The 17,315-nt window shown below is 32.8% G+C and overlaps 1 protein-coding gene across 1 annotated transcript in view; it reads right to left on the bottom strand.

The window, feature by feature from the left end:
* PHKB (phosphorylase kinase regulatory subunit beta) overlaps positions 1-17,315 on the bottom strand; it is a 273,872-nt gene that overhangs the window by 211,771 nt on the left and 44,786 nt on the right. Inside the window, exons 4-6 of the mRNA XM_049786246.1 lie at positions 11,694-11,793; positions 3,437-3,544; positions 225-305 (exon numbers count right to left, since the gene is read on the bottom strand). Coding sequence (XP_049642203.1) covers positions 225-305; positions 3,437-3,544; positions 11,694-11,793 — 289 coding nt within the window. The remainder of the gene's footprint in view (positions 1-224; positions 306-3,436; positions 3,545-11,693; positions 11,794-17,315) is intronic.

Below are 17,315 nucleotides of genomic sequence, written 5' to 3'. Positions count from 1 at the left end.
TTGCTTTATATTTTGTTAATTTTTACATCTTGTATTAACATAGAATATATATTTATAATAAATATTTAATAAATAAAAATAAATATTACCATTTAATATCTAAAATTCTCTGACTATATAAATTTAAGAATATTTCATTTTCAGAAATTATAAATTAGTTTTAAAAGATCAAAAAATATTTTTCTAAGATGAAATTCGGTTCTAGAAAATTTGGAAAATCCTACCTCATCAGTGTTATAGATAATTTGGAGTCCTGAGGATATCATTTCCACAAGGTAAAGCAGATAAAGTGAAACTGCATTTATCTAAAAACAAAAATAATGTTAAAAAGTTAAAGGAACAGAAATATGTTATGAAATTACAAACATAATAATAGTATAAATTTCAAGTAATTTTCTTTCCTTTGATAAAGGAGCAATGTATTTAATTCACAAAAATTTCTAGTACATAAATTCTAAAATCTAATCTTTATGACAGAGAATACTTCATTAAAAATATTTGTTTACATAACTTTTCCCCCTAAGATTTATAAACTGTGAATTGAGAATATGTTCGCTTTGAAATAGTTCTATTTCAGAGGCAGCTATGTAATGTCAAGTCATCTAAAATATATGTAAACAAAAATGATTTTTTTTTTTTTTTTTTTTTTTGGTTTTTGGGTCACACCCGGCGGTGCTCAGGGGTTACTCCTGGCTGTCTGCTCAGAAATAGCTCCTGGCAGGCACGGGGACCATATGGGACACCGGGATTCGAACCAACCACCTTTGGTCCTGGATCGACTGCTTGCAAGGCAAACGCCGCTGTGCTATCTCTCTGGGTCCCAACAAAAATGATTTTAATAAAGCATTAGAACCACGCAAGTACACCGGAGTATATCCTAAAATATTCTTATTTTCAGAAAATGTGAAGTGAGTAACATAAATTTTAATAACTAGTATAGAAAATAATTTCAAATACATTTCTAAGCAAATGACTTCTAAACAAATTATTTTCTTCTTTTAGTTTATTAGTCTATTATAGATGGACATATAAACAAACAAAAAGCATAGCAATGTACAATTTAAAATAAGAGATTCTCACAAAATTGTAAATAAGATATATAAATTGTCTCAAACAGGCAGTGAATAATACATGCTAAAATAGGAAGACCTTTAAAGTATTATGCAGGATTAAAAGTCACGAAGACCATATGCTGCATGATGCATTTACATGAAATATATACAATCAGGTATACATAGAAATGAACTGGTGATTGCTTTGGGCTAGCTACTTTGAAGAAGATGGGTAATAGCTGCCAATGGTAAAAGATAATGTTTTGAAACTGATTTTGATAAATTTGTCCAACTTTGTTAATATACTGAAAGTCATGGAATTAACTTTACATTTAAAGTGAATTCTGTTTCTGGCTCCATGTTTATGAGTAACACATGACAGTACTCAGAAGGTAAAATAATGTGCTGGGGACTCAACTCATGGTTGTGGTTGCTGCAGATATATACAAGTACCATATCTCCTGTACTTTCTCTTTAGCCTGAAATAAGTGAATACAATGCTATGTGAATTCCATTTCAATTGAAGTATTATAAGAAAATAGATCAGGGCTGAAGTAATGATAGTCAACGAGGGCTTGAACCTGGGACTGTGTATGTCTCTCAAGGAATGATCTTAAGCACAGAGCTAGAACTAAGTGCTAAGCACAGCTATTAGTAACCCCAAAACAAGAAAGATAATTACAACATAAGTTTTTAAATGATCTTTCCCAGAACATGGTGGTATAACCTCACTGCCAGAATTCCCTAAATACTTTCTTGGTCTTATATTAGCCTAACAGAAAGCACTTAAAAAATTTACAGTCCTGTGATAAACCTTTTACTATACCACCAAGAGATTTTCTGTTTAAACTTTTAGGATACTTTCATTAAAAAGTGTCAATAAATGGCAAATGATAATAGGACTAAAAAACAATAGATTGAAAAGCAATTATTTTACATCTTCTATGTGTTATGTATAGAATTTAAACATATATATATATATGTATATATATAAAACAATTTCTTGGACACTCAGGTTGTTTCCAGACCTCGGATATTGTGAATAGTGTTGTAATGAACTTAGGCAATGTGAATGGAAGTATAAAGTTGGATATGTAAGAAGGAGACAGATACAAAACAATCTCTCTTGTTTTGTGAGATATAAATAAAAAGTAAGGGAATAACAAATAATCAAAGTCAACAGAACCAAGGAACTTGTCTATAAAATTTTCCAAGGGCAAAGGTGAAAGTGAATAGAAGAAAATTGTGAGCAATTGGGGGAGGAAAGTAAACACTGGTGAAAAGTGTAGTGATGGAAAGCAAGGAGCCCTATTATTGATGCATCATAAAGTATGGTGCTTCAAATAAAATAAATCAGTATCTTCTAAATATCTTAATTCAGGTAATGAACATATGATATATCTTAAAGGGTGATATTTATATCTTACATATATGAAGTTCTAAGTACAATATTTAACATCATTAGTCATCCTGAGGTCCATCAGGTATGAACCTGATGTCTAGAATAAAAAGAGAATGATACTTTTCAAAAATAATTGTGAAGTCTGGGAAGAAAAAGATAGTATAGGGGCAAGACACACTTTAAATTCTATGTCAGATCCCCTAGTATAACATGGTCTCCTGAGCACTATCAGGGTCACAACTGAGTTGATCCAAAATAAACCCTGTTTATTACTTGAGTGACCTCCAAATCAAAAGTAAATTAAAACAAGAACAAAACTAATTGTGTAATGATAAACAAATGATCAAGGAAAATAATCCACTAAAGTTCACACATATTTGTATTCTAGAAATAAGGTAACTCCAATGTAACTAAAAATAGGAGAGATGTGAGAAGGAAAAAATGTGAAAAATATAAAAATTTCTAATATATTAAGATAGATATAAATTTTAATGTTATATAAGACAAACTTTATATACTTCATAAATACCTTAAGAATTAACTGTGAGCATAAAATTTTTAGCTTTATTAAAGGCTGGTATATTAAAAATGAACTATCTGTCAAGAAACCTTCTGATAATCTATATAGCACTGTCAGCTGTCCTTTATTTCCTTGTTCTTAAGTGCTGAAATTCTTTTAAATTTTATGATATAAGCTTTTGTCTCTGAAAGAACTGCATGATTTCTTCTAGTAGAAAGTAATAATACAACCCACCAAGTTGCCTTTTCTGTTTGGAACTAAGAATTTAGAAGATTCAACGTTCAATCACTACAAGCAGTTTAACCTTGATGGTTAACATTAATTTTCTGTTTTACGATTGGTTTTCTACTTCTATTTTGTAAAAGTCACTAAATGTCTCTAAAAATCAGTAAATAAGCACAAATTTTTTATAATGTAGAATATAAACAAAGAAGAAGAAAGTGTATAATTTTATTTTTCTACCTGAAGATGACCATATTCCTCATAAGAGAGCATCTCATCTCCTGTATGCACATTGAAAATAGAGTGAAGACAAGTTGTTGGACGAGGGTCCTGCTTAAACTGCTGAACCTAGAATGAATTTTTTTTAAAAAAAGTAAATACTAATTTGCATTCTCACCAAAAATTAACTAGTTATTTTCAATAAAAGTTATAATAAGGAAATGATAATTTATAATGAACATAAAAAAGAAAAAATAATGATTAAAAAAATAAACAAAATAGAATCAATATGAATTAAGTACTTAGCCGATACTTTTCACGAACAACATAAGGAGAATGCTAATGTAGTAACAATGATATGTTTTTAATTTTTAGATATTTATTTTATCAAAATAAATATTTTATCAAAACTCCAGGAATTGTATCCTACTATAATACTATTTAAAAATTTTTCAATGAATAAGTGCCTCAGAACACATTATAATTCTGTAAACATTCAAACTTCAAACATTACTCATTTTTAGAAGTATCACAAAGTATATATTGTCAACATATTTTCATTTAATTCCCCACTTATACTTTTTACTATGGCACAAATCTGAATAATATACTTGGCTCTTGTAAATATTAATCATCAAAAAATTTCACAACTTTAGAAACTAAGTGATAAAATAATTAGTGACAAAAATTAAAATCTATCCATCCTTTAAATTGTTGCTGTTGTTGCTTTTGGATTTATATCTTGTGGTACTCAGGGATCACTCTATTGGGGATTGAACCTAGGTTGGTAGACTATAACACAAGCACCTTACTCACTGTAATATCTAACTAGCCAAAAAACTACTTTTCTTAGGACCTCTTTAATGTGGCAAACAGACTGATGGCAGTTACATTCCAAGTACAGAGAGTCTCAGAAATACAATGGTTTCAGATCATTTGATGACTCATGTATTCAGGTAAGAATTAAGACTATGTCAGTGCAAAAGCACAGTGGATAGGGTGTTTGCCAGTTGCTGTCAACCTTGATTCCAATCTGGGCATTTTATATGGTCACTGAGCCTATCAGGGGTAATTTCTTCAAGCAGAGCCAGGAGTAAACCCTAAGTGCTCCAAGGTGTGGCCCAAATGCATGAAAGTAAGGGAGGGAGGGAGGAAGTGTGAAGAAAGGAAGGAAGGAAGGAAGAAAGGAAGGAAGGAAGGAAGGAAGGAAGGAAGGAAGGAAGGAAGGAAGGAAGGAAGGAAGGAAGGAAGGAAGAAGAAGAAAGAAAAAGAAGAAAGAAGGAAGAAAGAAAAGAAAGAAAGAAAGAAAGAAAGAAAGAAGAAAAGAAAGAAAGAAAGAAAGAAGAAAGAAAGAAAAGAAAGAAAGAAAAGAAGAAAGAAAGAAAGAAAGAAAGAAGAAAGAGAAGAGAAGAGAGAGAGAAAGAAAGAAAGAAAGAAAGAAAGAAAGAAGAAGAAAGAAAGAAAGAAAGAAAAAGAAAGAAAAAGAGAAAGAAAGAAAGAAAGAAAGAAAGAGAAAGAGAGAGAGAGAAAGAAAGAAAGAAAGAAAGAAAGAAAGAAAGAAAGAAAGAAAGAAAGAAAGAAAGAAGAGAGAGAAAGAAAGAAGAGAGAGAAAGTAAAGAAAGAAAGGAGAGAAAGAAAGGAGAGAAAGAAAGAAAGAAAGAAAGAAAGAAATGAAGAAAGAAAGAAAGAGAGAGAGAGAGAAAGGAAGGAAGAAAGAAAGAAAGGGAAGGAAGGGAAGGAAGGAAGGGAAGGAAGGAAGGAAAAGGGAAGGAAATAAAGAAAGAATAGCAAGAATAGAAAGTTAAAGGAGAAAGGAAGGAAGGAAAAAAAGAAATAAAGGATAGCAAGAATAGAAAATAGGGCTGGTGCAAGCCAGAAGGCGTCTGCCTTGCTCATGCTAGCCTAGGATGAACCATGGTTTGATATAACCCCCCCAAGCCAGGAGCAATTTCTGAGTACATAGCCAGGCGTAAGTCCTGAGTGTCATCAGGTGTCTCCCGAAAACAAACAAAAATAATACAAAATAAAGTAGACTAGTGGTGAGATTAAAAATAGTGGTGGCTACAGAGCATTTTGGTGATGATAAGTTACAATCACTTTCTACATCATAACCATAAATGTTAAGATTATTGTAACCAGACTACCTAAACAATAATGATAGTAAAAGAAATTATACTTAAAATTTGACTACTGACTTTTGTGCAGACAAGTTATTGTTATATTATCTTTGGATGCTCTAAAGCATTAGTGAGATGACCTGTCAGATATGCCGTCACTAGTGTCAACAGCCCATATCCTATGTTATACCGTGTACACTTTTTAACTTATGATATAGTATACACTGTTTTTTACTTAAGATACTTATCACTTACTATAATTTACCAGAATATAACTCCATAGTAAGTAGAAGATATATCTATACTGTGCTCATTCTTGGAGGCATAAAATAAAAAGGAACACAATGAATATGACATTTAACAAGAAATATGATACTATCTAAGTGGTTATGAGCTTGCCTCATTTCAATTGGCTTAGAAATTACATAGAATAGTGTTTTTCTCCTTATCAACCAAATTATTTTTATTCTTGAAATTCTATCTCAAAAACATCTTCTTTTATAATTTAAACTATAATAAAACTTTTAACTTTGGTCATACTAACATTTCAAGTTTTCTTTAGCCATAGTGGCTTTTGTATTGTTAAATAAAGTAATATAGAACATTTCTATCATCTCAGAAATATTATATTTAGAGGTTCAATATATTTTTAAATCCCAAATATCCTACAGATGAATATAGTCCTCCGTATAATTAAAGTCAACAAAAAATGTTTTGAAACAAGGGTCTGGACAAATAGTATAGTAGCAGATCAAAATTCAATGTCCAGGGCCCTATGGTCCCCTAAGCACCTTGAGGTGTGATCCTTGAACAGAGAACCAGGAATAAGACCTGAGGACTGCTGGGTGTGGCTCAAAACCAACCATACAAACAAACAAAAAAAAATAAGAAAGTATCAGTAAGACACCAGCAATGAGCTGAGAATAAGGGAAGGTAAACATGTCTGTCTCTAAAGTAATCAATACACACATTGTTAACAAAAAAAGTGAGAAGGCAACGTCTTCTCAAAATATAAAATTACTAGAAATAGTCAGAAACTACATAAATAGAAATGAATGTACTTATTCTTTCACACTGCCATGATTATCTCAAAGTAGTGAGCATGATTTTGGAATCTTACATGGAAAATATAATTTTTAAAAATGTTTTTTGTCTATCTAGGGGCCAGAGTGGTAGCACAGTGGTAGGGCCTTGCATGCTTCCTTGCTTGCTGCCAACTTGGGATGGAGCCAGGTTCAATCCCCAGCATCTCATATGGTCCCATGAGCCTATCAGGAGAGATTTCTGAGCTCAGAGCCAGAAGTAACCCCCTGAGAATTACTGGGTGTGGCCAAAAACCAAAAAGAAACAAAATAAAAATAAGTTTGTATTTTGTCGATTTAAAATAGATGTTTTTTATCAGTTTAATGTACAGTGCTGAAGTTGGAAAGATGGTGTTATCTGTCTTTAAGACACACTAATAACAGTCATGAACATTTCTGTTCAATCAGTGTGTCCAGGGAAAATAAATTCTGGAATGATTAAAGATGTTCAAATAGGGAGATATATAACTATGCCTTGAGTCTTAAAGATGTTTTAAAAACAATTTAAATTGAGAAAAAATATTCAAACTTTAAAAGCTTTGAAAATTAATGGGGCATATTATATTTAATTTACAAAGAACTCAGAAGCAGTAAAAAATAAGGGGATATTAATAGGTAGCTTATAGGAAGCCTGTTATTAAAAATAAATACAATAATAAAGCAAAATTTATTAAACTAAAAATCCATTAGAATAGATTTCTGCTCTCATTATATTTTTTCTGAAAAATTTAATATTTGTAGATAGTTTAGCACTTAAGAAAAGGTAACAGTGGGCCAGAGAGATAGCACAGTGGTGTTTGCCTTGCAAGCAGTCAACCCAGGACCTAAGATGGTTGGTTCAAATTCCGGTGTCCCATATGGTCCCCCGTGCCTGCCAGGAGCTATTTCTAACCAGATAGCCATGAGTAACCCCTGAGCACCACCGGGTGTGGCCCAAAAGACAAAAAAAAAAAAAAAGTAACAGTTATACTATCTTAAGTTATAAACTTAAATCTATTAAGTTAAAAAATATCTCAAAAAAGAAATATAGAATAAATCTATGCATTTCAAATGATTATTTTCACAAATTAGTAAGAACTTTTATATTTTAAATACTCTTTCAAAGTATAAAATTAAAGATAATAACATTCATAGCCAATTGTAAAGAAAATCTCTGAGCCTCAAATTCAAATGAATTTACACAGTCTTCACTTTACTTATGAGGGAAGACTAAATATATAATGTGCATAATTTTAATAAATTGATTTCACTTTTACTTTTTAATAGGGGTTTTGCCCTATGGTACTGGGATGTTGGGACACAGGGATCATTCCCATTGATGGTCCCAGTGTTTGTGTTTGGAGATGTGGTAAGTGGGACAAGTAGTGCTTGGAGGTCACCAGGGCCAGTCCAACAGTGCTTACTCAGTGTCATTGGGCTCATAATCATCAATGCTTTAGAGGCCAACAGAATTACATCTAGTGCTACAGAGAGAGCCATGTAATACCAGAATTCAACTCAGAGCATCTAAAATATAAGATATATAATATACATTCTATTTCCAGAGACCATATAAAATATTGACGTATGGTATGGAATCATGAGTAAAGTAATTAGCACCCAGAGAGGTGATAATATAGTGGGAGGCAGTGAGCTGGATGCATAGTACTTTTTACTTCAGTCCTCAGAATAATACATTCATTGTCAAAATTTATATTTGTCAAATACATGACATTAATCTTAATATGAACTACTTTAGCTTATTGTCTACCATCATAAACTCAGGAGAAAAGAAATGGTAATCCTTTGCAACATAAAGAATTCAAGAGGCCAGAGTCATATTATAGTGGTTAGAACATTTGCCTTGCATGAAGCCTTTCTAGGTGTGGTCCCAGAGACCTCACATGGTTTCCCAAGATTTGTCAGGAGTGACCTCTAAGTGCAGAAACAGAAATAAGGATTGGACACAGTTGGATGTGGCCAAACCAAACCAAAGAATTCACAACCATGACTATAATTTTCTGCTGAACCATGTAAGTTCTCCCTAGTAAATCATGAAATCAAGGGACCCTCTAATGCGTACTAATATATCTAGAAAGATACTATATAGATCCAATATATTTATAAATATGGACATAAAGGTATGATTAAATACAAAAATAGCAGTATAGAGTTTTACAGATGAAAAGTTTTTGATGATTTTTTTACTGAGGTACTATGATTTACAGAGCATGCATAGTTGAGTTCCAGCATACAATGTTCCAATACCAATTCCACCAGCAGTGTCAGTTTCCTTTCACTACTGTTTCCATGTTCCTTCTCACCACATAGTCTGCTGTCTGACAAGCACATTTATTTGTTTGTTTGTTTGTTTTGTCATACCAATGGTGCTCAGGGCTTATTCCTTGCTCTTAGCCCAGAGATTGCTCCAGGTGAGTACATGGGGTGTTAGGGATCAAACCCAGATCTGCCGTACAAGGCAAAATTCAGGCCCTTTGACAGGCAATTGTAGGGGGTGCAACACCCAACAGTGTTCAGGGGTTACTTCCTGGCTCTGTGCATAGGAATTACTTCTGGATGGCTTGTGAGACCATATAGGATGCCATGAGTCAAATCCAAGTTGGCTGCCTGTAAAGCAAATGTCCTACCCACTGTGACCTTGACAGGCACATTTTTTGTTTTGTTTTGTTTTTTTGGGGGGTGGCCACACCCAGTAACACTCATGGGTTACTCCTGGCTATGTGCTCAGAAATCTTTCCTGGCTTGGGGGACTATACGGCAAACCTGTGTCCATTCTGGATCACTCATGTACAAGGCAAATGCCCTACCACTGTGCTATTGCTCTGGCCCCAATAGGTACATTTTTAAGTTTGGTTGTTATAATTTGAAACTTTTTCTTTTAGTGTTATTGTTTCTTTGTTTAGATATATAAGATAGAGCACACCTTGACAGCTTTATAAGCTAATTGCCTAATGATATACATTATTTTCTTTAATTTCCATAAACCAGCTAAATTTGCCGGTTTCTAAGTCTATAATTCCTTTTTATTATTTGGAAATAAAGATAGAAGCTTTTTTAATTTTATTTTAAGAAAATGTACCACATAGTTAACCATTATACATTTGTTGCCAAATAAATGAGAGCAACATTATTTTAAAAATAATAGAAAGGAGGGGCCAGAGCAATAGCACAGCAGTAGGGTGTTTGCCTTACAAGTGGCCAGTCAAGGAGGGACCTTGGTTCAATCCTCCTACATCCCATATTGTCCCCTGAGCCAGGAATGATTCTGAGTGCATAGCCAGGAGTAACCCCTGAGCGTCACAAGGTATGACCCAAAAAAACAATAAATAAATAATAGAAAGGAAAAATAAAAATAAAGAGAGGAAAGAAAAATACAGTGACAAGCAAATTTGTGAAAATTATTTCTATCTCTAATGAGGTTATTAGGAAATAAATTTGTCCAGAGTAGTGAGAACAAAGTTATTTTAAAAAAAGAAATAGAAAGAAAAAAGAAAAGGGAAGAGAAGAAAATTTTAAATAAAAAAAGGAAAAAAATACAAAGTACAATGGCAAGCAAATTTGTGAAAATTATTGAATCTCCAATGAAGTCATTAATATAGTGCAGAAAGTTTAGTAAGGGCTCATTGTTAGTTATACATTCTGCTATTTCATTTAGTTCTGAACTTTAAGTGATCTCAGCTTCACATTGGCATCTAATTGTTGTGATCCTATGTGGATGACAGCATCAAACAAATGGAGTGTTCAAAATTTCAAAACACTATTACTGATACTGTGGCTTTGTGGGCATGTTTTTAGCTGCCAGGCTGCCTGGAAGAAGAAAAAAGTTTGACAGGATGCTTGCACTTGGTTTAAAAATGTTCTATTAATATTACTCCAATACCAGCATACACGAAGTTTAGTTATATAGATGTCACTGAAGAGAACTATAGAGGAGTGCTGAGGCAGGGCCACAGGTGGGTGCAGTAAGTGTGGTTTTGGCTTGGCACTACTTCCTCCAAGATTGCCATCTTTTGGCTACATGACCAATTTACCCATGATTTTTCATAGCTTGGTTTAAAAGTCTTTTAAGAAAAGAGTCTATGGAAATGGACTGGTACAAATGTGGTGACTACATTTGTGAGTATGGTAACAGCTGTCAGGTCTCTCAGGGAAGGAGGAAGCTACAGGGGGAAGGTTCCTTCATTCACTACAGAAAATCCCTAGTGATAGTGATAGCAGACTGACTCCCAGCATACCTGAAGTTTGGTCAGATTAGTATCTCCTAAGAGAATCATAGAGGAGTGGTGAGACAGGGTCACAAGCAAATCAGTGATTATGGGTGATGAATGCAGCTGGTATGGCTTCCACAGGGCAAGGGCTTGGCTGACCTTTTCCTCCAGAGATTACCAGCCTTCCGCTGGGTGGCCAGAGTACCCATTATTTTTACAGCTGTGTTTACATCTTTTGTGTGTGTGTGTGTGTGTGTGTGTGTGTGTGTGTGTGTGTTTGGATCACACCCGGGATCATTCAGGGGTTACTCCTGGTTCTACGCTCAGAAATCACTCCTGGCAGGCTCAGGGAACCATATGGGATGTCGGGATTCGAACCACCGTCCTTCTGCATGCAAGGCAAATGCCCCACCTCCATGCCATCTCTCCAGCCTACATCTCTTTTGTAAAGAGTGAGTCCATAGAGAATGGCAATTCTAAAGAATTGTCTTTTAAAACTAAAATTCACTTAAGTTGTAGCATTCATATATCCAAAGTAATTTGCTACTCCATTTAATATAATAGTAATCAGAATTATAAATATTATGTGACTTCTGAGAAATTAAATCTTTATCGAGGAAATGCCAGATGAAAAATAAAAAGTCAAGGAAAATAACAGTTCTTAATCCCTTCATGCTTAAATTATACCTTCAGTTTCAGGATTTCAAACCCAGACTGGAAATTTCCAGGTTCTTTGAACCTATTTAGACTGCTCTAGATGTAGTTCTACAATTTGAAAGTACATTCTTCTTCAGAAGATGCTATTGCTGTATTGGTTGAAATTAATCCTTTGGACTGATGTGAGAATTCTGATCTCCATTATAGTGTTTACCTTATCAGCCTGACGCATATAGCAGTAAAGAATTCCTCTCATACATTTTATGGCTGAGTGTTCCAGCTCATGGGTCCTTCCCTTGTCATCATCAATGCGCCTGGGTGAGAGAGATAACTCATGAAGCAAATTGGAAATGCATTTGAAAAGAAAGCAGAGCTTTTGATAATTAAGTATTTAACTATCTGGCTAATCCTGTGTTCTGGCATCATCTACAAATTCTGTTACAGTAAAACTCCATTTTCCTGCAAGACGTAGTAATGCTGCAATAGAAAAAGTTATTATTATGAAACTTGTGCATATTTCTCTTTCAAGAAAGTAAATCAATTGCTTTGAAAACAGCACATTATTTTCCTTGACATGTTTGGATACATAAAGTTTTTCCTTTAAAATTTTAATAAAATTTCTATCTTAAAAGAACATACTTTTAATTCACTGTTACAAAGTACATTTTTAATATCAATTCCTTCAGCTTATGTAACAGTCATTTTGATTCAAGAAAACATAGAATAAGATAGACATGTACCTTATTTGCTTCACCAAGTGTCAAGCAATGCAAGAGTGACATCAGTCAACTATTTTTCGTTAAAGCACATACTGAGGATGAGGCAGAATGAACTTAGATTTAAAAATTTATAGACTTGATTTTTAAAATCAACTGACTATACTTTACATTTCACTACTAAAGAATAGCTAAAATCTAACTGCAAACTACTCTAAAAATTCTGGGCCATGGATGAAGCTCTCAGGTAGAATAAATAAATTTCTCATGTTTGAGGCTCTTGGTTAGATTGCTAGGAATGCAGACATATACACATACATTCTTCTGATCATATATTTAATTTTATTTTTTAATTAATTTATTTAAAGAAAATGCATTACAGTTGACATAACTGATAATAATAAATTTTTAGGAAGACCAAAAGCAACATGTTTTTTTAAAATATATTTAATTTTATTTTATATGAGTAAAAGATGAAGGTCCTTAGCCTATTAAAATTTATTAATTTATTCGTTGTTTCAAAAATTGTAGCTAAAATATCTATCACTTCAAAATATATAAAGTATCACCTGTCTACTTTAAAACTGTATAATGTAATTAGTTCCTACTCCAATTGAACATCTCATATGCCACTACTAGAAAAATTATGATCATTTAAGATAATATAATTAATGACAGTAAAAATGTAAGCTATTTAGAATTACATAATTCTGCATGTAACACTGCACCAAAACTAGCATAATTTTGCTCTATTTGTCCTCCTGGTGTCAGGAATAATTATTTTAATAAAGGCAAATTTTATCATGAATAACAGGTATCAAGCATCAAATACATAGATGGAAAAGTACAGTTAGAAAAAAATGAGCTCAATAAAAGATTATGTGTATAGTTATTACTTTCCCTAAAAAAAGTAAAAAGTTTCAAAAGTAATAATGTTGTTCAAAAATTATATTTAAAATAATTATCTAGGGGTCAGTGATACTAGATAGAAAATGAATGCATGGCTAGCCTCTGCATTTACCCAACTACAGTAATATAACAATTATAATAATAATAGCAACAATTACTCTGTCCTTAATATAATCAAAACTAAAAAGTGAAAAAAAAGAATATTTTTCATTTGACTAGAAAATAAAAGAGCATTTGGGTTAAACTAAAAGAACATTTAGTATATTACTTTACATTAGTATATGCTTTACTTGGAAAATTTCTAAATTCCAATCAGAAACTGAAAATATATATGATTCTCATTGGTAAATTCTATGGCTTTAAATATAAAATTTTACATGGCCACTTTAATTTTTCCAATTTTATTTTATTGAAACCATTGTGATTACTTTGATTTCCTTTTGAATACTTATATTAGTTTTAATTCTATATTATTGATAACAAAATAATATGTAATTATTTCTATAATATTAGGTCTTAATTTTATATTTAAGCCAGAATTGCATGCTTAAAAATAAAAAACTGTGGAAGAAATTAGATATTTGATTTCTATCATTACTATATTAGTTTTCTATAGAAATAATTCAAAGAAAATAAAACTATATTATTTGGTATACTATTTAGTATATGATTTGGTACAAGAAAGACTTTCCCTACCACTCCTATTAAACATAGTACTGGAATTAATTGCCATAGCAATTAGGCAAGAAAAAGATATCATGGGCATACAGATAGGAAAAGAAGTCAAGCTCTCATTGTTTGCAGATGACATGATACTATACTTAGAAAACCCTAAAGACTCTACCAAAAAGTTCTTAGAAACAATAAATTCATATAGCAAAGTGGCATTAACGTCACCAAAATGGCAATACTCCCCAAAGCATTGTACAGATTTAATTCAATTCCTCTAAGTTATATAAGGATACCCATGAAATTCTTCAAAGAAGTGGATCAAACACTCCTGAAATACATTTGAAACAATAAACACTCACAAATAGCTAAAGCAACCCTTAGGAAATAGAAGATGGAGGCATCACATTCCCTAACCTTAAATTATACTAGCAATCAATAGTCATTAAAGCAGCATAGTATTGAAATAAAGAAAGACTCCAGATCAATGGAATACACTTGAGTATTCAGAGAATAACCCCCAGACATATAATCAATTAATCTTTGATAAAGAGGCAAAAATGCAAAGGGAAGCCTCTTCAACAAGTGGTGTTAGAACAAGTGGTCAGCCACACTCAAAAAAGCAAACTTGGACCTTCATCTAACACCATGCACAAAGGTCAAATCCAAATAGGTTAAAGATCTTGACATTAGACCCAAAATCATAAGGAATATAGAACACATAAGTAAAATACTTCGAGACATTGGGGCCAAAGGTATCATCAAGAAGGTAACATCACCATCCAAACAAATGGAAGCAGAGATAAACAGATGGGACTATATTAAGCTGAGAAGCTTCTGCACCTCAAAGGAAATAGTGACTAGAAGACAAAGGCCACCCACAAAATGGGAGAAACTATTCACCCACTAGCCCATCAGATAAGGGATTATTATCTAAGATATACATGGTACTGACAGAACTTAACAAGAAAAAAATTAACCCCATCAAACAATGGGGAGAAGAAATGAACACTTCATCAAGAAAGAAATACAAATGGCCAAAAGGCACATAAAAAGTGCTCCACACAACTAATTATCAGGGAGGTACAAATCAAAACAACAATGAGGTACTATCTCATGCCACAGAGACTGGCACACATCTCAAAGAACAAAAACAATCAGTGCTAGCAGGGATGTGGGGTGGGGAGATATTCTCATTCACTGCTGGTGGAATGCCATCTAGTCCAGTTTTTAAGGAAAACAATATGGAGAAGATTCCTCAAAAAACTGGAAATTGAGTTATCCTATGATCCAGCTATATTACACCTAGGAATATACCCTAGGTACATAAAATCACAATACAAAATGCCTTCTGCACACCTATATTTATTGTAGCACTATTCACAATAGCCAAAATCTGGAAACAACCCAGATGTTCAACAACAGATGAGTGGCTAAAGAAACAGTGGTACATATACACAATGGAATACTATGCAAACCATGACATTTTTCTATTCATGGATGGACATGGAAACTATTATGCTGAGTGAAATAAGTCAAGGAGAGAGACATATAGAATAGTCTCACTCACTTATGGTATTTAAGAAAAATAAAAGACATTATTGTAATAATACACAGACAATAGAGATGAGGGCTGGAAGGACTGGCCCATGATATGAAGCTTACCACAAAGAGAGGTGAGTGCAGTTAGAGAAATAACTACACTAATAACTATCATGGGAATGGTAGTGAGTGAGAGAAATAAAATGCCTGTCTCAAATACAGGGAGAGAGTGGGGGAAAAAGACAATGGGGGACATAGATTTGTAATATGAATGTTTGTCAACACTAATATATGTCCTCCTACTTTATTTGATTCACCTAACAGCTGTAAATCTGACCCTGTTCTAGAAGTAATAGGTTGACTTCTTGCATGAAAACATCTCCTCTTTAAATGTGCTTCAATATTTAGACTTTTTTAATTTAAAACTTTAATTGTCAATACTTTAAATGATAAAGTTTCATATGTACAACATTCTACCATTGCAACCAATTAGATTATACTCTATCCTCTACCATTGTTTCAGAATCTTTGATATCTCCCCCGCAGACACTATCCCCACTCTTGATAAACCAAGTACTATAAGGCCAGTTCTCAGATTCTATTGTCTTATCATTTGTTGTCCCCATACTATATTTTTACATCCTAATTATATTCCTAAATATAAATATATAACTATGCAAAAATAACTTTTTAAGATTTCACTACAAATACATAAAGTCACATAAACTCAAATAGACGCAAAGTTTTCTACTATTATTGATGAGATTGAAAAATAACACAACTAGAAAACTCAAATCACAGATTACTCATTAATTTTCAAATTAATAATTTTAGGAGCAGGAGAGATAGTCTAGGACGTAAAGTGCTTGACTTGCTTGTGGGTGACCCTGAGCTCAAATCTCTTACACCACATATGATCACCTACACACTGTCATGGTCACTCATACCTACCATATTTTCTGGCATATAAGACAACTTTTGAAACAAAAAAAAGTCAACTGAAAATCGGGGGTCGTCTTATATGCCAAGTATATCCCGAAAAATGTTTCAATATGCCGCTAAACGAAAATTGTCTGAATATTGCCACAAAACGAATTTTTCAACTCAATCCTGTACCAATCACTGCAAGGCTGCTCGGACCGCCTCTCTAACTCAGCCAATCCAAGCAGGTTTTTTTATGCATGCAAATTAGACAATGTTCTGGACCCGAATCTACACTGTAAAAAGCCTGCTCAGATTGGCCAGAGTCAGAGAGGAAGTCTAATACAGTATAACCTTTGAACCTTTGCTTGTTGTGATTGGCTTACTGTGGTACATACAGTTGCAGCACAGGAACGTTCTGTTCGATACAGCGAATATAGGCCTAAACCTATGTTTTAACTGCAAAATTAGGGGGTCGTCTTGTACGCCCAGTTGTCTTATACACCAGAAAATACGGTAAGTGCAATCAGAAATAGCCACTGAGAACAATTAGAGTAAGGCTCATATACCCTAAAATAAATACCAATATATCATTTATTTTTAAGAGATGCCATTCATAAAGATAATATTTAAACATAAATATAATACATTTAATTTTAAGGGCATTCTTTCTAATCAATATAATTTCATTACTAGTATTTAATGAGAATTAGAAACAAACATTATATAAATTTCACATGAAATTCTTCATTTAAGCAAATCACCAATATAATATTACGAAAGTAAAAAGGGCTTCATAATGATTCTCTATAACTACTTTGTTTCTCTAAGTGAAAGATTTTTTTGCTAATTAAAATAATTGTTACTTCAACTCCATAAAATTATATTCTTTCCCTATATGATAAAATAAAAAAATTTATACATAATGAACGTATTTTTATTTTATAAAATAAATTCTCTAACAAGATTTAAAAATCCAAATATACTATAGTAAGAAAGAACTGTACTGGCAGAAAAGTATAAAAGGAGTGCTTATCCCAGTTCTATCATTAACTAGTTACATAACTTTTAACAAAACT

The sequence above is a fragment of the Suncus etruscus genome, chromosome 14 (genome assembly GCF_024139225.1).
Source record: "Suncus etruscus isolate mSunEtr1 chromosome 14, mSunEtr1.pri.cur, whole genome shotgun sequence".
Lineage (NCBI taxonomy): Eukaryota > Metazoa > Chordata > Mammalia > Eulipotyphla > Soricidae > Suncus > Suncus etruscus.
Note: the sequence above shows the minus strand (reverse complement) of the source record. Positions and strands in the feature narration are given on the sequence as shown.